Below are 19922 nucleotides of genomic sequence, written 5' to 3'. Positions count from 1 at the left end.
GCTTTGAAGCTCACTGGATGATCTGGGGCCAGTCATTGGCTCTCAGCCTAACCTACCTCAACGAGTTGTGGTGAGGATAAAACAGAGAGGAAGAGGACCGTTTAAGCTGCCTTGGGTTTCTTGCAGGAGGACAAAAAAAAAAGGCAAGATATAAATGTAATAATGAATAAGGTAAAACGAATCCTCCAAAAGCAGGACAGCAACACACAACGCCCCTCCTGCAGCCTAACTGACAGCACCAAATAATCCTGCGCCCACCCTATAGGCTTTTTGGATCGAGGAGGTCAACAACGGCATTCATTTTGATGGAAAGGCAGTCCTTCCACCATTTTTTAAAAAATAGTGCCCAAATTTGTATTGATCTATGCAATCATATTTATTTATTTATTTATTTATTTATTTATTTATTTATTTATTGCACTTATATACCGCTCCCATAGCTGGGGCTCTCTGGGCGGTTTACAGAAATTCTAAAATCAAGACAAAAAAAGAGTATGCAAAATTTAAAATTCTAAAACACAGAACGTACACACATAAAGCATTAAAAACCATTAAAAACTTTTAATGGGACTTTTTAGGTCCTCTTAAAGCAGCCTTCCTCAACCTGGGGTGCTCCAGATGTGTTGGACTGCAACTCCCAGAATGCCCCAGCCAGCTGGGGCATTCTGGGAGTTGTAGTCCAACACATCTGAAGCGCCCCAGGTTGAGGAAGGCTGTCTTAGAGTCTTCAGTGCTCTCTGTGTTTAGAGTACTTAAGTTCTGGGAAATTTGAGGTTCAGGGTAGAGAGCGGTGTCTTTGGAGTGTGGTGTGCACGTAGTGGAAGTATATTAATCAATACTGATAATAAAGAAAGTTCAAGAGTGATTGTGTGAGAAAAAGGAAAGCGTGTATGTGAATGAGTGAAAGGATTGGATGAAAGGTTTCAAAAAGGTTTTAAAGGTTTTATTTGAAACAAAGCTTGTGAACGTTTTAAAATAAATTTGAATTATTTTGTTTTTAACTACCACAAAAATCCCACGTGTCTGTTTGGCATTTATCATCTGAAGTTTACACATTTAGCACCCGCTCTGACCATCATTCCCTTCAGCACATATAACTCACAGTGGTTTATTTTATATATTGAAATCCTTCTCCGTTTAAACCCCTTCCTCCACATAGTTTGGAGGAAGGTGGGTTTTATCCCTGGCCTCAGGCGTATCGAGCGGTGGGGCTTGGCTTGAGCAGGGAGTAGCCGCGGCCGGGCTTGGTGTTCAGATCCGGTGTCATGGCAGATATGAACGGCCCACCTCCTCCTTATCTGGATGACGAGCCATTCTGAGTTCCTTCCTGAACCCAACTCAGATTCAAAACCTTATTTTTTTTAATTTAGTTTTGCCTTTTCAGGACTTCTCAGCCATTTTAACCAGAAACGGCTCAAGACCATCTTGAGGATTGCGCAGAATATCTGTTGCCCTGGAACAGGGATGGGCAATTTGCGGCCCTCCAAATGTTGTTGGAATCCAACTCCCATAATCCTCAGCAGCAGGCCTGATGGACGGGGAAGATGGGAGTTGTAGTCCATCAATATCTGGAGGGCCCCAGGTTGCTCATCCCTGCCCTAGACATCAGCTGCCTCAACTTCCCCAGCTGCTAAATGGCAGGCAGAAATCTAACTGGTGAAACTTCTCCTGCTATTATCCTTTCCGCATTGGAGAAAGCAGGGCCACGTTTATGCGTTCGGTTTTTAAAATGTTGGTGCTCAGCCTTGGAAAAGGTGAATAAAATAACAGTCAAATGAATCTGGTCAATTGACTGATTAATTAGTAACAAGGATATCGGGCACTTAAAGAAATTGTTAGTCGATTAATTGTAGGAATTTAGTCGATCCATGAGTTCCTTCACCAAACAAGACAGGATACCTATGCAGGCTTCCTTTGGGAGCTGGGGAGCCCCGTTAAACACAGCATAGCCATGGGGATGATAGGAGTTGTAATCCAACACATCTGGAGGGCAGATGTGGAAAACGCTGGGCTAAGGCGTAGGGAGTGGTTATATTCCATCATCAACCCACATCAGGAGCAGGGCTATTCTCACCTGTGGTCTGTATGGCAGGGCGGGACAGGAAGTAGCTCTCCTGATTTTTGGGACTTCAACTCCCAGCATACCTCACCACCGGCCGTGCTGGCAGGGGCTTCTGGGAATTGAAGACCAAAATCTCTGGAGACCTACGTCCTGCAAACTCCTGATGTTTGGAAATTTCAAAGAGCAGCAGTTGTAACCACAGCAAAGACTTCGCCACTGGCAATGTCTTCTCAGACTCTTGCGGGCTGCATCCCATGGGTGGGCGGAACCAAAGGCAAGGGGGCAGGGCCAAAAATACCAGCATATTGTAGCTTAAACCTCTCACTTTGTTGTTTATTCGTTCAGTTACTTCCGACTCTTCGTGACTTCATGGACCAGCCCACGCCAGAACTTTCTGTGGGCCGCTGCCACCCCTAGCTGCCCCAAGGTCAAGTCTGTCACCTCCAGAGTATCATCCATCCATCTTGCCCTTGGTCGGCCCCTCTTCCTTTTGCCTTCCACTTTCCCTAGCATCAGCCTCTTCTCCAGGGTGTCCTGTCTTCTCATTATGTGGCCAAAGTACTTCAGTTTCGCCTTTAATACCATTCCCTCAAGTGAGCAGTCTGGCTTTATTTCCTGGAGTATGGACTGGTTTGATCTTCTTGCAGTCCAAGGCACTCTCAGAATTTTCCTCCAACACCACAGTTCAAAAGCATTATCTTCCTTCGCTCAGCCTTCCTTATGGTCCAGCTCTCGCAGCCATAGGTTACTACGGGGAATACCATTGCTTTAACTATGCGGACCTTTGTTGTCAGTGTGGTGTCTCTACTCCTAACTATTTTATCAAGATTTGTCATTGCTCTCCTCCCAAGAAGTAAACGTCTTCTGATTTCCTGGCTGCAGTCTGCGTCTGCAGTAATCGTTGCGCCCAGAAATACAAAGTCTGTCACTGCCTCCACGTTTTCTCCCTCTATTTGCCAGTTATCCATCAAGCTGGTTGCCATAATCTTGGTTTTTTTGAGGTTTAACTGCAACCCAGCTTTTGCACTTTCTTCTTTCACCTTCGTCATTAGGCTCCTCAGCTCCTCCTCGCTTTAAATCTCTCACTACCAGTAATGAATCCAAAACTTTTGGAGTGGGCGGGTGGAACCGCACAAAAGCCAAGAATCCACTGGTGTGGTTGGTGTGGAAAGGGAAATGCGGCCATCCTGAAGGGCTGAATTGGGAATCTAGACTGAGATTCTGCACCCCTGTTCTAAAGCTTTGAGAGTGGACATTTTCTAACAGTCCCCTCAGAGCCTTTCATATCTATCTGCCCCAACCCTGAGATCATCCTCAAAGGCCCTTCTCTGGATGCCCCCACCGAATGAGATAAGACAGATGATTACTATGGACAGGGCCTTTTCTATGGTGGCCCCTCAGTTGTAGAATGAGCTTCCCAGAGAGGCTCGCCTGTGGGCTACATTGTCGTCCTTTCAGTGCCAGCTGAAGACCTTTTAATTTTCCGAGGTTTTTTAGCTCTTCAGTTTTAAAAATTGTGTTAGTGTGTTTTTACATCTTCGCACTTCTACTGGCTTTTTATCTTGATTATTACTTTGGTTTTATTTACACTTTTATATTGAGTTTTATTGAGTTATTGTATTTTATGTTTTTAAGCTATATCCTGTAAACTGCCCAGAGAGCTTCAGCTAATGGGCGGTATAGAGAAGAAAGAAAGAAAGAACCTTATTATAAATCTTATTATGTATTCATCTGTTTCCTCAGGGACTTGTCATCAGGCAGAAAGGCGGGCTATGAATATTTTGAACAAACAAACCAATAATACACCATTATTTGCCATCAATTATAAGAGCCACTTTCGAGATGGGTAGAGAGCCTCCAGCTTCTGCAATTTTCTTCTTAGAAATTAACCACTGTATCATTATTTCAGGCCGAAGCCTCCGCTCATTGTTTTTTGGAAAAAATCCAACCCACTGTGGTTAAATTAAGGTTACCTGAGACAGCTTCTTGTGCCTCAGCAGTTTCAAAACCTGTTTTTCCCTGGCTAGTTTCCCTTTCTTCAGGAGCCTGACAGAGAGAGGGAGAGAAACCAATATGGCCACAATTGCTGACGTGACAAAGCTGGGAATTGAATTAGAAGGGCGATCATTATGGCAAAAGCCAAGGGATATGAAAGGGAAATGCCATTTACCAGCACGAGAGGACCATGCCACGTAACTGCCACTTCTCCCTCTCCTACACAGCACGTGGAATGCAAAAAGTGGCCTTTAAAGTGGCACAAATGGCATCCATCAATGGACCTCCTAGGCATTGGGTCGTTTACTATACGGTGACCACATGAAAAGGAGGACAGGGCTCCTGTATCTTTAACAGTTGCATAGAAAAGGGAATTGCAGCAGGTGTCATTTGTATGCACGCAGCACCTGGTGAGATTCCCTCTTCCCACAACAGTTAAAGCTGCAGGAGCCCTGCCCTCTTTAGCTAGTGACCAGATACAAAAGAGGACAGGGCTTCTGCAGCTTCCACTGTTGTGATGAAGAGGGAATTTCACCCGGGGCTGCATGCATACAAATGACACCTCCTGCAATTCCTTTTTCTATGCAACTGTTAAAGCCTTCCATCCTTCCAAGGTCAGTAAAATGAGTACCCAGCTAGCTGGGGGAAAGGTAACCACGACTGGGGAAGGCAATGGCAAACCAGCCCGCTTCAAAGTCTGCCAAGAAAACGTCAGCAAAAGCAGGCGTCCCTCTAGGAGTCAGCAGTGACTCAAGTGCTTGCACGAGAGGTTCCTTTCCTTTCCTTCCTGTTAAAGATACAGGAGCCCTGTCCTCCTTTTCATAGGGTCCCCCTTTTTAAACCAAAGAAGCAGGCTATGGCTCACTTTATATTTTCCTATCTCAATGGCTGAAACTTCTCTATCTGAACACCTCTGCTGCGCTAACTACCATTCCCAGAATTCCTTGGGAGGAAGCCATGACAATTTCACTGGTCCAAGGATGCTGTATAGATATTGTGCTGACGTAGGGTGACAAGATTGAAAGGAGAACAGGGCTCCTGTATCTTTAACAGTTGCATAGAAAAGGGCATTTCAGCAGGTGTCGCTTGTATGCATACAGCACCTGGTGAAGTTCCCTCTTCATCACAACAGTTAAAGCTGCAGAAGCCCTGCCCTCTTTTGTATCTGGTCACTCTAGTATAGCTCCTGCAGCTTCTAACTGTTGTGACGAAGAGGGAATTTCATCAGGTGCTGCATGCATACAAATGACACCTGCTGAAATTCCCTTTTATTTTAATTTATTTATTTGTTATTGCATTTATATCCCGCCTTTTTTTCTCCGAGGAACCCAAGGTGGCATACATAATCATTATCCTCACAACAACAACCCTGTGAGGTGGGTTGGGCTGAGAGCCTGTGACTGGCCCAAAGTCACCCAGTGGGTTTCCTTGGTCGAGTGGGGACTAGAACCCGGATCTCCCGACTCCCAGTCCGACCCTCTAGCCACTACACCACACTTTCAATACAACCGTTCGATACAGGACCTCTGCCCTCCTTTTCATATGGTCACCCTACCCTTAACACCAGCTCTGTGTGCTGTGACCTCATTTCTCAACTTGTGCTCAGAAGAAAGGGGAAACGAATTCCATTTTTAGGCCTCCATGCGTCGGCTTTTCCTGTCTGTTCAGCTGGGTTTCAAAAGAAAACGAGAAAGCACTCACACAAAATAGCTGTTAGGCAACAAAACCTCAAGATGAGAGGAAGTTTTGCCAACAGACATCACAGGGCTTGAAGCAACAGGGCCACCTTGCCTCATATGCAAAGCCTCGTCAGCTGCCTGTAGCCTCAGCCTCTAATTTAAAAAGATTTTTTTAAAAAATAAAACACCCAGCATATTTCTTTTGCTGTCATTTTGGTCAGGTCACCTTTGCAAATTCGTCGTGAGCTGGATTAGTGGATTTAAATGGGTGTTTAAAGCTGATGTGTGCTTTGGTTAAAAGCAGCATTAATGCGTGTGTGTGTGTGCCTGAGAGAGGGAGATGAGAGAAAATATGAGATTGATTTCTGCTCACCTTGTTTGTACATCTGCAATTTCTGAACACTTACGGAACCGGTCTCGGTAGAGGGCCGTGTTTTGGATGACTGATGGTATCTGTATAAATGATTCGTTTGTATTGGCGTGCCGAGGCGCGTGGGCGAGAGCACAGAGACGTTTTGCAGGTCTCGATATTTCAGATGCGAGCACGTGAGAGGCTTGTCTCTTTTTATTAAGCTTATCGTGGCCTGGGTTCAGGGATAATGATCCTCACAAAGCACTACACACCAGGGCAGAGTGGGAACCTGGCGTGCTCCCCTTTCGTTTTTCCTTTCTGATGAGCAAATTCCCCTCCACCCTTCCATGGTTTGCTATAACCATAGTTTAGTGTTACATCTGGCTCAGATTTTGAACCCAGAAGGGGCAGATTTGAGCTTAATTAATGGGTTGCAAGCCAGTCTATTGGGCGGTATAAAAATGTAATAAATAAATAATATGAAAAGGAGGGCAGGGCTCTTTTACAGTTGTATAGGAAAGGGAATTTCAGCAGGGTTCATTTGTATGCATGCAGCACCTGGTGAAATTCCCTCTTCATCACAACAGTTAAAGCTGCCCTCTTTTGTATCTGGTCACTCTAGGCAGGGCTCCTGCAGCTTTATGATGAAGGGAGAATTGCACCAGGTGCTCCATGCATACAAATGACACCTGCTGAAATGCCCCTTTCAATACAACTGTTAAAGATACAGAAGCCCTGTCCTCCTTTTCATATGGCCACCCTAGTCCCACAGGATTACGTTAGCTATTTTTATTTATTTATTTATTTATTACATTTATATACTGCCCCATAGCCGAAGCTCTCTGGGCGGTTTACAAAGGTTAAAAACAGTGAACATTAAAAACAAATATACAGAAATTTAAAAGCATGAAAACAACAATATCCATTTAAAACAACAGTTCTGGGGGTCAGTTAAAAATTCAGCTTATGTTGTTAACTGCCTGGGAGAAGAGAAAAGTCTTGACCTGGCGCTGAAAAGATAACAATGTTGGCACCAGGCAAGCCTCGTTGGGGAGATCATTCCATAATTGGGGGGGACACCACTGAAAAGACCCTCTCCCTTGTTGCTGTCCTCCGAGCTTCCCTCGGAGTAGGCACTCGGAGGAGGACCTTAGATGTTCAGCATGTGTACGGGTAGGTTCATGTCGGGAGAGGCGTTCCGTCAGGTATTGTGGTCCCAAGCCGTGTAAGGCTGTAGCTATGACTGAGTTAGACTCAGGCCACAGCTAGACCTAAGGTTTATCCTGGGATCATCCTGGGATCGCCCCTGCCTGAGCACTGGATCCCCTGTGTGTCACCTAGATGAACAGGTTTGACCCCTGGACGATCCAGGGATAAACCTTAGGTCTAGCTATGGCCTCAGTGGGTCTACTTTAAGCAGGGCTGACACTGGATACATCCCAAAATCCAAGCTCTCTCCTCTCCACTCCTTGGTTCTCTTTGATTCATGTACATGAAACACGAGCGCAGAAGGAGTAAGCCTTTATAACAGCATCAGTAATAAAATGTAAAGAATTGCCTTGTCCATCCAATTTTAAAATCAAGATTTAAAAATCGGAAAGAGAATGTTTTCATGGCGGACCTGGAAAGACAGAACAATTTTCACCCTGGATCAATTATTGTGTGTTGATGATAAGTTTTTGCTATTTCTGGCAATGCAAGATAAATTTGAATTGCCTGCTACAGCTGAATAGCACTACTTGCAATTGCAACATTTGTTAGAATCTGGATTCAGCCCTACGTCTCTTACTGCCTTGGAATCTCCTTCACTGTTGGAAACACTTATTGAAGCTGACCAGGCACATCGACCCGACAATTCATGTTTATAAATACTTATTATCAGTGAATAAATACAATATACAGGGTCTTCAGGAGAAATGGCACAGGGAAACAGAATGCCCTATTTTTTCGAATCAATGGACCGCCATTTTGGCGTCGGTATCTGATATGTCTATAGACCTCCAGTTACATCTTATTCAGCAAAAACGGTTTGTTTTGGGTCTATTGGACGCCACAACGTCTGCCTCACAAAAAATTGTCTAACTCAGCGAATCGTTGGAGGTGTCGTACAGTTAACGCTTCTTTTGTTCATATATTCTGGAAATGCCCAATGGTTCCCCACTTTGAGGGCAAAGTCATCAGAGGGATAAACTTTGCATTGGAAAGCTTTTTAATATGTTCTGATGTACGTGTTAAGAACATCAGACCAAGGGTCCATCTAGTCCAGCACTCTGTTCACACAGTGGCCAACCAGCTGTTGACCAGGAACAGCAGGACATGGTGCAACAGCACCCTCCCACCCATGTTCCCCAGCAACTGGTGCACACAGGCTTACTGCCTCAGATACTGGAGGTAGCACATAGCCGTCAGGGCTAGTAGCCATTGATAGCCTTCTCTTCTCCTTTTGTCCAAGCCCCCTTTTAAAGCCATCCAAATTGGAGGCCATCACTACATCTTGTGGTAGTGAATTCCATAGTTTAACTATGCGCTGTGTGAAGAAGTCCTTCCTTTGATCTGTCCTGAATCTCCCACTAATCAGCTTCATGGGAGGACCCCAGGTTCGAGTGTTATGGGAGAGGGAGAAAAGTGTTCTCTTAAATTATGTACTTGCTTCTTGGAATGTAACACATGGTCAGCGTAAATGGATTTTTTGCGCCCTCTTGACTGCTAAAAGACTGATACTACAACACTGGAAAGATAAAAGCTCTCTGCCTCTAATGCAATGGATCGAAGACCTAACAACACCACTAGCAACGTTTGAAACCGTGCTGTACCGGCACCATTCACGAATGGACTTATATTTGGCTATTTGGTCTTTCTGTACTGAAGTTTATGTGCAATTTTCTCCTTTTTCCTTTTTTTTTTAGAATGTTGTAATATTTGAAACCGACGCCTTTAAAGTATGTAGTTACACTTGTGTTTTTATTTTATATTTTCATTGTATTGTTTTGTTGGAACGTACAATTAAAACCTGATTTTAAAAAAAGATTGCTGTGCTGTTTTTCCCAACCTGCTGCCCCAATTCCCGTCTTCCCTCAGGGAAGATGGAAATGGCGGACTGACACAAATTGGGATAGGTAAGACCAAAGGTACATGTAATCCATCAAGTACTGTAATTCATTCCTGCTTGTTTATGTGTGCTATCTTTTATTTTTTTTAGGCCTGCAGAGACGTCATTCTTAGCAGCCACTGACAGACCTTGTCCTCCACGAATTCCTCCAGTGCTTTTCAAAAGCTATTCTTCCATCACCAAAAGTTGGGGCAGTCAATTCCATAAGCAAATGGTGCGCATTTATGACAAAATGCGTCCTCGGTTTGTGATGGATTTGCTGCCATTCGGTTGCACTGGTCGCACGGAATAGAGAAGATTCCTATCCACTCTCAACACTGTTCATGACTTTGTGACCTTCTCAGCACTTTAATTCCCCTTCCTCTCAATTTAAACCTGACTCTCTCTCAAAAAAAATTGCTTTCACTATCCTGATAAACTGCCCATCCTGAGGTCTGTTCCACTCACGCAGCAGAATGCAGTGGTAGTGTCCAGAGATGATAGAAAGGACTGTACCACTTCAAGTGGTAGATCAGGCTTATGAATGCTTCCCTACATTTAAAAGAAACTGGCCTAAGTAGAAAACTAGCACAGCAGGGGAGGAAAAGGGCTAATATGGAAGGAAAATGGTCCCGCCATGCACACCTGGAGGCTGAAGGGGTACATTTCGCTTTGCCAGCTCAGGATTCTGAGGCACTTGAAGGCCACGGCTGAGGTGAAACAACCAGAGGTGTCACAGGTAGATGCTTACCAGAATAGCTCGTCGTTTCATTCTTAAGAGTCTCTATTCTTTTTATTTACTATCTGGTGGTATGTGGGCAGGGGGGAAGAGGATGAAAGAGAGAGGTGGGGGGAGGGAGAGAGAAAGCCTGAAGGAAGAAGTGTGAGAACACCTTCGCACCTTCCGCACGTGTGTGGCGTGTGGAGCGTGGCAACTCCTATAGCATCCCTTCTTGTTTTATGAATGCGCAGTGCTCAACAGCAAACAGTTTACTTCACACATGCTCAGTGGAGGTTGGTGGCTCCGATGTCAGTGGGGCAATGAGTCTGGTCCGGGTTTCACCTTCTGACTGGTTCAGACTGAAACCCAGAGCGGATTCGCTGACATTGGAGCCGGCGGCCTCCAGTGCAAATGCTGCCGGGTTCTCTGCGGGAATGACAAAAGGACACCTCTGACCACGTGCAGAGAATCTCTTCCTTTGCCACAGGACTGAGATTACAGGTGTCTAAGGGCTCATCTACACCAAGCAGGATATTCCACTATGAAAGCAGTATATAAAAGGCAGGAGCCACACCAAGCAGCATATAGCAGTATGAAAGCCCTATGAAGAGAGACTGAAAGAACTGGGCATGTTTAGCCTGGAGAAGAGAAGATTGAGGGGAGACATGAGAGCACTCCTCAAATACTTGAAAGGTTGTCACACAGAGGAGGGCCAGGATCTCTTCTCAACCCTCCCAGAGTGCAGGACACGGAATAACGGGCTGAAGTGACAGGAAGCCAGATTCCAGGTGGACATCAGGAAAAACTTCCTGACTGTTAGAGCAGTATGACAATGGAACCAGTTACCTAGGGAGGTGGTGGGCTCTCCCACACTAGAGGCATTCAAGAGGCAGCTGGACAAGCATCTGTCAGGGATGCTTTAGGGTGGATTCCTGCATTGAGCAGGGGGTTGGACTAGATGGCCTTGTAGGCCCCTTCCAACTCTGCTATTCTATGATTCTATGATTCTATGAAAGTGGGATATAGTATGTCTCAATCGGCCCCAACCGTTGTCAGTGCACTTCAATACTGCTCTAAAGCAGTCGTGTGGCTCCTGCCTTTTATATACCGCTTTCATAGTGGAATATCTTGCTTGGTGTAGATGAGCCCTAAGTAGGCGCAAGCCCTGCAAACTCTCATTCCACAAATTAGCCACCGAGAAAGGGATGTGTACGCTCATTGGGGTTTGTGGTGGTCAACGCTCTGAAAATGTCCGTCCAGTGTGCAGCTGCTGTAAAAAGGCAAATTCCATCGTGGGGATCATTAGGAGAGGAATCGAAAATAAAACTGCCAGTCTCCTAATACCCCCATGCAAATCTAGGGTGCGACCACACTTGGAATATTGTGTACAGTTTTGGTCACTGCACCTTAAAAAGGATATGGTAGAATTGGTGAAGATGCAGCAAAGGGCAACCAAAATGCTCAGGAAAATGGAGCAACTCCCCTATGAGGAAAGATCATAGTGGTTGGGGCTCCTTAGCTTAGAAAAATGGTAAATGAGCAGGGGGACGTGGCATAAAAAATATGTATGGTGTGAAGAAAACAGACAGGGAGATGTTTCCCTCCCTCTCTCATAGTACCAGAACCCAGCGGGGTCCTCCCATGAAGCTGAGTGGTGGGCGATTCAGGACAGATAAAAGGAAGGACTCCTTCACACAGCTATGGGATTCGCCACCACAAGATACAGTGACATCCACAAACATGGACGGCTTGGAAAAGGGGTTAGACCAATGCACGGAGAATAAAGCTATCAATGGTTACTAAGGGGGAATCTACACGTCGTACTGAAGGCGCTTGCATGCGCCTCTAGTACGCCCCCAAAACGATGGTGTGGATTCCTTAGCCTACCTGCCCAGAAGAGACGGAGGAGGCGGCGGCTGGGGAATCCGGCCGCGTCCTTGCCGCCGCCTCCCCGCCGGCCTCCTGCTGCCGGGGTAAGAGCGACCTGGGTCAGAGAGCTCGACTTCTCGGGTTGCTCGGCTTCTCGGGTCGAGCTCGGCTTCCAAGCTCTCCGACCCGGGTCGCTCTTACCCCGGCAGCAGGAGGCCGGCGGGGAGGCGGCGGCAAGGACGCGGCCGGATTCCCCAGCCACCGCCTCCTCCGTCTCTTCTGGGCAGGTAGCTAGGGAATCCACACCATCGTTTTGGGGGCGTACTAGAGGCGCATGCAAGCGCCTTCAGTACGACGTGTAGATTTGTATTAAGTCACGATGGTTAGATGCTACCTCCAGTTTCAGAAGCAGTAGGCCTCTGGACACCAGTTGCCGGAGAACGTGAGCGGGAGGGTGATGTTGCACTCCTGTCCTACTTGTGAGTTTCCCACAGCCAGCTGCTTGGCCGTGACGGGAACAGAACGCTGGGCTAGATGGACCTTTGGTCTGCCTGGCCGAACACAGCTCTTGTGATGTTCTTATGCTACAAACAAGGAAGCAACGTCAATAGACCTTTTGTTGCTGCTCTGCAATGTGGTGTGTGTGTGTGTGTGTGTGTGTGTGTGTGTGTGTGTGTCCATCCGTCTGCCTTTTGTGTGATTGTATGCGTCCGTGTGTGGATGGAGATGCTGGCCGTCTGGAACACTCACGGGCGTTTGCTTTTTGCAGATGAAGCTGATCAGAGAAGCTTTTGTGAATTCATAAGCCTGAACGTCTTTGTGCACACCAAGGGAACGCGCCGGACCGGGTGAGAGAGAAAATGTTTGTGCGTTTGTTTTAAATATTGGCAAAGAGTTTGGCAAAGGGGACTCATTCCTGGTGTTTACTTGCAAAAATGGAAGAGAGAAGGTGTGTGGATTGGAATGAATCGGGGGCCGGTGGTGGACGGGAAAGGAGATTCTGGATGGCCCCACTGTGCAGGTGCGTGTGGGGTATTTCATGGCCCTCTGATCCCTTTGGGGAGGGCCACGTATGGATTTTGTTCAATCTTTTTCGTCTGTGGCTTGCGGATTGTCAGGTGTCTTTCATTCCATCGTCCGCTCCTTGACAGAATCGGACTTTTAAAACCAGAATTTCATTCTACTTGCACTGACTTGCATTAGTGCCCATGCGCACGCACTCAAATGCAGCAATTCGTATTAGTTCATCTGCATTAGCGCTCACCCACCCACACACACACCCCACACACAAACGGAAAAACAGCTCCGCAAGTTCGCAAAGGTGATCTGATGTAGGATCCACACAGCTCTGATTTATGGAAATCCGAACTCATTTGAACCGGTTTCGGATTTCTTCCTAACCACATCCCGGTCGGTCGTACAGCACCTGTTTTGCAGACAGAAGATCCCAGGTTCAAATGACCCTCCGTTTAAAAGGATCAGACAGGGGGTATCTCCGGGGTCTCACGCTGAAACCCCTGAGATCTGTTCCCCGTCAGATGGATAACATCGAGCTAAATAGACGAAAAAAACCTTGGAATTAGGCTGCAAATTCTCTGTGGTAGGGAGCTAAACAGACTGATCAAAATACAGAGGAATCTGGGCGGAGATGAACTGCTACTCACACCTTGGGTGTGTCAAGTGCATCCTCTTGCTTTTATGGCAGCCTTCCTCAACCTGGGGCGCTCCAGATGTGTTGGACTACAACTCCCAGAATGCCCCAGCCAGCTGCTGGCTGAGGCATTCTGGGAGATGTAGTCCAACACATCTGGAGCCCCCCAGGTTGAGGAAGGCTGTTTTACGGTGTGGTTGGGATGCCTGTTGTTCAGTGTGGGGAAAAACGTCCTGTGCACCCGGCTTCCCCTTCCCCGGCTGGGGAAGATGGGAGCTGTAGTCCAACACAGACAGAGGGCAGCAGGTGGAGGAAAGCTAGCGTGTACGACCCGTGTGGTGCGTGTGTGTGTGTTTGGTGCGTGCATGTGTGCCTCTGCCTGCCTCTCTGTCTGCTTGGGAGATCTTTCCCGTACGTGTGTGTGTTTCTCGCTGCCATCGGATATTGCAACACACCTACACACTCACACACATTCGGTATCCCACTTGTGCTTCTTCCCTGTGCCTAGACCTGGGGCTACAACCTTCAGCTCTGTAGCTGGAATGAAAAGAGAGACTTTGAGTATCTGTGCAGGGGCGGCAGGAAGTTGGGGGGGGGGGAGGTTGGGAGGACAGGGAGAGGCACACCAGCGCCTACAGCTTCCACGCGCATCCACACACAGAGCCTCAGGAGACAACCCATTCACCGGCAGGCAATAATCCACCCTCCAGCACAAGGTGGAGTGAAGAGTAGCTAAGACAGCTTCCTTCCCACACCTGCAGGTTGCAAACCTGGGAGTCCCCTTTCCCAGACCCACCAGACCTGCTTCATGTCTGTCCCCCTCACGTGCAAGGAAGAACCCAGGCATCCTGACGCCTTCTCCGCCCCCCCACCGACCAACTCCATTCTCTCCCTTGGCAAAGGCCAGGGCCTCCCCCTGGGGACCCCCACTCTCTCCTGAAGAGCCATTAAGTGATGGAGGATGGGAAGATTGAACGGCTGTGAGAGGGGGTTGGGTACGACATACCACGGACAGTGATGGAGGAGAGAAGCTAGGACCCTTTTCCTGTAAAGGGGGGGGGTATTGAGGTGGGCAGGCATGTGAAGAGAGAGAGAGAAGGAGAACCCAGCATTTGTAGAGTGGGGTGTGTGAGGAAACAGAGGGAGCAGGAGGGGGGAACAGAAGGGTTGGGGGCTGTGTCCCCCCCCCCCACACACACACTGCCACAAGGTTGTGGTGGTACTGTGGTGTTTATATTTGGGTGGGGAAGGTAGACTTGGTTTGGGTCAAGAGGGTTGCTATGGATGAGAGAGGGGGAGAGACCCACACCTTTGGGAGGGGGTGCATGGGTGGGTGGGGGTCTCCTGGCTCAGGAAATGGGGGAGACAAGGGTGTGGGGGCAGTACGCCTGATCCTAGGGCGAATTGCAGGTAGAAGGGTGGAGGTAGAGATCCAGGTGTGGGAAGGAAAGGGGGGACCCCTCCCCGGTAGGGTGTGGGGGGAGAGACTGGAAATGGGGGCACGCGTGGGGAAAAGGGGGGTCGCTGTCCCCATGTGAGGAGGGGGAACGGAGCAGGGGGTCTCCTAGGGAGACGAAGGGGGCAGGGTGAGAGGAGTCTGGGGGCAGAAAGCATTCATTACTCCAGGATTTGGGAGGGGGAAGGGGGGGCAAAAAGCCCATTCACCTGTTGGGGGGGGTGGAGGTACAAGAAAGAAGAATTTCTAGTAGCTGAAAGAGAGAGATTTCTCGGGGTGGGTGCTAAGAGGGGGGTGCCGTAGGAAGGAGATGTATCTGGGATGAAAGAGTCCCCCCCCCCCGGGGTTGAGTATTTGGGCAGGTTACTTAATAGGGATGATGGGGTGGGGGTCCGGGAGCAGAGATGAGAAGGGGTGTTTTTTTAAGGGGGGGTTTCTAGCCATTCCTTTGAGGCAGAGAAGGGATGAAAGGGGTTTCACTCATGTCCACGGGGGGGGGGGGTTGCTTGGAAGGCCGGGTGGGGGCAGGTCACGTTGCTGTGGGGGGGGGGGAGGGAAGGAGACAGGCAGGCAGGCAGGCAGGCAGGGAGGGAGACAGGAGCGTGTGGTCCAGGGAAAGGGATGCAGGGATGCTGATGCTGGCGGAGGTGCCCACCTCCTGCATCCCCAAACCAGCCTCCTCCTCCCCATCCCCCCCCCCCCCGCGGCAGGCACCTACCTTGCAGCTCCCGGGCGACCTCTCCTCGGGCCTGGGCCATCACGGCTGCGGCAGGAGCCGGCACATGCCCGGCTGGGGCGGCGGTGGCAGTGACCGAGGCTGCGCAGACTCTCCCTCTCCCCCCCCCCCCCAACTCCTCTTCTTCCTCCCCACCCCCCTTCCTTCTTTCTCTCACCCGCTGGGGGACCCGCTGGGCGGACTCCAGACAGCCTTCCGCCCCTCCTCCCCGTTCCCCGGACGCCTGGGTCCCTCCCTCCCCCTCCTCCCTCCGCCTCCCCACCCCCACCCCACCGCCAGCAGCCTCTTCCGAAACGAGAAATCTGAAGTCGTCTGCCTTGGTTTGCAGTTCGTTACAGGCATCCAGAAATCCCTCCCCAGGGATGGAAGCCCGCTGCCCCCCCCCCCAGCGAGAAATAAGCCTCGATTTGGGGGCGGGGGGGCAGAACAGGTGCCCCCCCCCCCTCGAGCTCATCCGTGGCAGGAAGGAAGCCTAAGGATTTGTGGCTGCTGCTAGATTTTGTTTTGCCTTATCCTCCCTTATCATCCTTGCCCGGTGTGGCCACAAGCGTCAGAATTTCAATTGTATGCTCTTCTGGGCAGAGACCCTGGAGGCTTTTTTCTTCTTCTTTTGCTTCTGTCACTCTCGATGCTTCCGCACGAGGGGTTGAATCCAAGGCAGGATTTGAACTAAAACACCATTTTAGCTTTTTAACTGGTTGTAATCCATCCCAAAAATATTAGTTATTAGGCAGATTAGACATTTACTAAATTAAATAAATAATAAATGCTAGCAGTGGGGGAACGTGTGGCCATCTGTATGTCGATGGACTGCAACTCCCATCAACCCTAGCCAGTGGTGAGGAATGATGGGAGTTGGAGTCCAACAACAGAGAGAGAGAGAGAGAGAGAGAGGTCCCCCATCCCAGCTGTTCACGGAAGGCGCTTCCTCACCCATAAAGCGAGTCACTTGATTTTTCCTGATCTCCCCTATTTAGTGCAGCTCCTGCACCCCACAAAAAAAGCTAGGAGTTGCCCCCTCCACAACACGGCACAGACGGATGCAGCAGGTGGTGGTGGTGGGCTGGCAAAATCAGATATTCCTGGACTTGTGAAAACAGAATTGTGTTTCGCTAGTACAAATCCGCCCCTGGGCGTGCAACTGGATGTTACGCGGCACCTCCGTGACCTCGTCATCCTATCTTTGGCGGCGCCTCCAAAGAAATTGGTGCAGACCCTGAGTTCACTGTCTATTTGGGGTGTGTGCGTGGGTGTCTCATTGCCCGAGGAAGAACTCTGGAGATCTTGAAAGCTTCCTCGTTTTTTGTGACCTTTTAGCCGGCCTTAATAAAAGCATTATACTGATATGTGTGTTGGAATGTTAATTCAACACAGCTATCTTGGCTTTTTGGTCCACGTAGGAGAGCCTAAAGCTTCTTCCCCAGCCGAGATGTTGGACTACAACTTCCATTATCCAACAGCCAGACATGCTGGGAGTTTTAGGCCAGCATGTCTGAGGGGAACCAGTTTGCAAAGGCCCGGGCCTAAGGCATTCCCTAGTGTTTGAGCGCTCCCATTCACTGACAGGGGCCTCATGGCTCCCCCCCCCCTTCACCATTGCTTGTCCAGCTGTCTCTCGCTCTGGCCCAGAGAAGGTGAGGAACAGAAGAGGCCGCGGCCTGCTTGTTCCCCGGCTCTCTCCCTGTGGAGCAAGCAAGTGGCAGCCATGGTGAGGAAGAGGAGGAGGAGGAGGAGGAGGAAGAGCAGCCGGTGACAGTGGCGTGGAGAAGGTACACTCACTGAGGGAGCGGGGGGGTGGGGGCATGGAGGATGCTTTGCTCAAGGGCCCTCAGAAACCTGAAGCAAGTTCTGTGCTTGGTTGAGAGAGAAACAGAGGCCTGGCTACCATTTTCCCCTGAAGGAAGCCCCATGAGGGTGACCAGATGGAAAGGAGGACAAGGCTCTTGTACCTTTAACCGTTGTGTTGAAAAGGGCATTTCAGCAGGTGCCACTTGTATGCCTGCAGCACCTGTTGAAATTCCCTCTTCATTACAACAGTTAAAGCTGCAACAGATATACTAGAGTGACCAGATACAAAAGAGGGCAGGGCTCCTGCAACTTGAACTGTCGTGATGAAGAGGGACTTTCACCAGGTGCTGCAGGCATACAAGTGACACCTGCTGAAATGCCCTTTCCAATACAAATGTTAAAGATACAGGAGCCCCAGTCCTCCTTTCCATAGGGTCACCCTCATGATCACTCTTCATGAATTGCCCCAAGGAGGAAATGCGACACACCAAAAAAGAGGACAGCGATTTGCATTAAATTTGGCATTTGCTCATTTGCAATTCTCGATGCAAATTCTGAAATAATTACTGTAATTTTAATAGGGTGACCATATGAAAAGGAGGACAGGGCTCCTGTATCTTTAACAGTTGCATAGAAAAGGGAATTTCAGTAGGTGTCATTTGTATATATGGAAAACCTGGTGAAATTCCCCCTTCATCACAACAGTTAAAGCTGCAGGAGCTATACTAGAGTGACCAGATTTAAAAGAGGGCAGGGCACCTACAGCTTTATCTGTGGTGATGAAGAGGAAATTTCACCAGGTTCCCCATATATACAAATGACAACTGTTGAAATTCCCTTTTCAACACAACTGTTAAAGATACAGGAGCCCTGTCCTCTTTTTCATATGGTCACCCTAATTTAAGTAGACATGCTGAACACCTATGACCCAGGGCTTTGTGCTCCTGGCTGCCCAAGTGATCATTGTAGATGAACAACTTTATATATTTAAACATTAACTGGATTGGACAGCTTTTCAAACAGAGAAGGGTGCTCTGTAAAAGAGGACACACAACCGTGCTAAATCCCACTCATTTTTTCACCATATTCAGCAGCAGGGTGCAGTTGCTCCCTGTCTGATGAGAGGAGGATGCTCTGTACATGCGCAGAGGTCTGTTTCTTCGACCAAAAAGGGGAGCGCCCCCCCCACAAATAGGAAGGGTGGCAGCCAAGTGGGTGTGATTAAAAGAGAAGGAGTGGAGCTACAGGACCAACAGTTTCTTCAAGATGCTTTTAATAATAATAATTCCTGTTTCCCTTCTTGTTTGCTTTTAAATAAAAATAGCCCGTCTCGTCTGTTTCTGGCTTGTGACTTCTTTCTGTTCCTTTCGGTGCCACCACAATTCCTTGCAAAGGCATTTCCTCTTCTACCATAAATGGTGCTCCGGATCTTGAAAAGAGGCCCAGGCTTGGTTTGACGGAACCACAAGTTCAGTTGGGACAGCAGGGTGTGCATTAAGTTATTTTCACTTCATCCATTCTCTTCACCCACCCACTCCAAATTGGTTGATTTGCCCTGGAGCAGCCTTCACCCCCCCCTCCAACTGGAGGACTGCAAGTCCCATCCTCCTCCTCATGGTCCTGGTGGCTTCGGGTAATGGGGGTTGTAGTCCAACACAAATGGAGGGCACCAGTTTGGGATAGCTTGCTCTGTGTCCAATGACCAAAGATGAACACAGCACATTAAAACACTAGCCAAAATTTGGGCTTCCGCTGAGACAAGCGGCCTGGCAAGGAGTTCTGTGTGTCTCAGAAACTTGCATCCTGCATTAAAGCAAAACACCAGCCTGTCAAATCAGCGCATTACCTCACTAACCCATCCCAGCTGCGGGTCCCAATGCTTTTCCTGGATGAGTTGCGCCAAGGGGACCTTTGTTCTGGCCATGCTGGCTGGGGAATGATGGGAGTTGTAGTCCAACCCATATATAGAGGGTGCCTGAAAGGCCAGCCTATATATTCTGAAAGGATAAACTTGTTCAGTGATTCCTACGGACAGATGACAATATTCTTGCATCTTCTGCTGCATAGAGGAAGAGTGGTGGTTGGATTTTGCGAAAAGGTTGCATAAGTTTACCAGGCGAGGTCCCACCTCAAAATCTTGGCCAAGCAGAGAAGGGGGAAGAAATGACCCCTAGTGGATGCTTCCTTTAAAATCTTGGTCTTGCTGAAGATTACAAAAAGCAAAGGAGGCTCAACCTCTCTGAGCAGTTCACAAAGCAAAAGCAAAAAACATAAAATGCAACAACATAGTAAAACATAATATAAAACCTTTTCATTTCAAACAGAAAAAAAGTAAAAATCAGTGTAAAAGCCAACTGCAGTGCAAAGATCTAAAAACGTACCGACAGAATTTTTAAGGGTTAAACAGCCTAGGAAAGGAAAAAGGATTCTGCCTGGTACCAAAACATAGATGCCAGGCGAACCTTTTTTTGGCAGTGGAGACTAGACTGGCTCCCTCTTCGTTACACTTTCAGAAACAGGGAAAA

General features: G+C 48.3%; 2 protein-coding genes across 2 annotated transcripts in view; one reads left to right on the top strand and one right to left on the bottom strand.

Moving 5' to 3' along the window:
* Nucleotides 1-15643, bottom strand: part of CARMIL3 (capping protein regulator and myosin 1 linker 3) — a 67936-nt gene extending 52293 nt beyond the window's left edge. Inside the window, exon 1 of the mRNA XM_063137868.1 lies at nucleotides 15592-15643. Coding sequence (XP_062993938.1) covers nucleotides 15592-15631 — 40 coding nt within the window. The 5' untranslated portion in view covers nucleotides 15632-15643. The remainder of the gene's footprint in view (nucleotides 1-15591) is intronic.
* Nucleotides 1-19922, top strand: part of LOC134406446 (dehydrogenase/reductase SDR family member 4-like) — a 104675-nt gene that overhangs the window by 63618 nt on the left and 21135 nt on the right. The gene's annotated exons all lie outside the window — the stretch shown is intronic.

This window comes from Elgaria multicarinata, chromosome 11, assembly GCF_023053635.1.
Source record: "Elgaria multicarinata webbii isolate HBS135686 ecotype San Diego chromosome 11, rElgMul1.1.pri, whole genome shotgun sequence".
Classification (NCBI taxonomy): Eukaryota; Metazoa; Chordata; class Lepidosauria; order Squamata; family Anguidae; genus Elgaria; species Elgaria multicarinata.
Note: the sequence above shows the minus strand (reverse complement) of the source record. Positions and strands in the feature narration are given on the sequence as shown.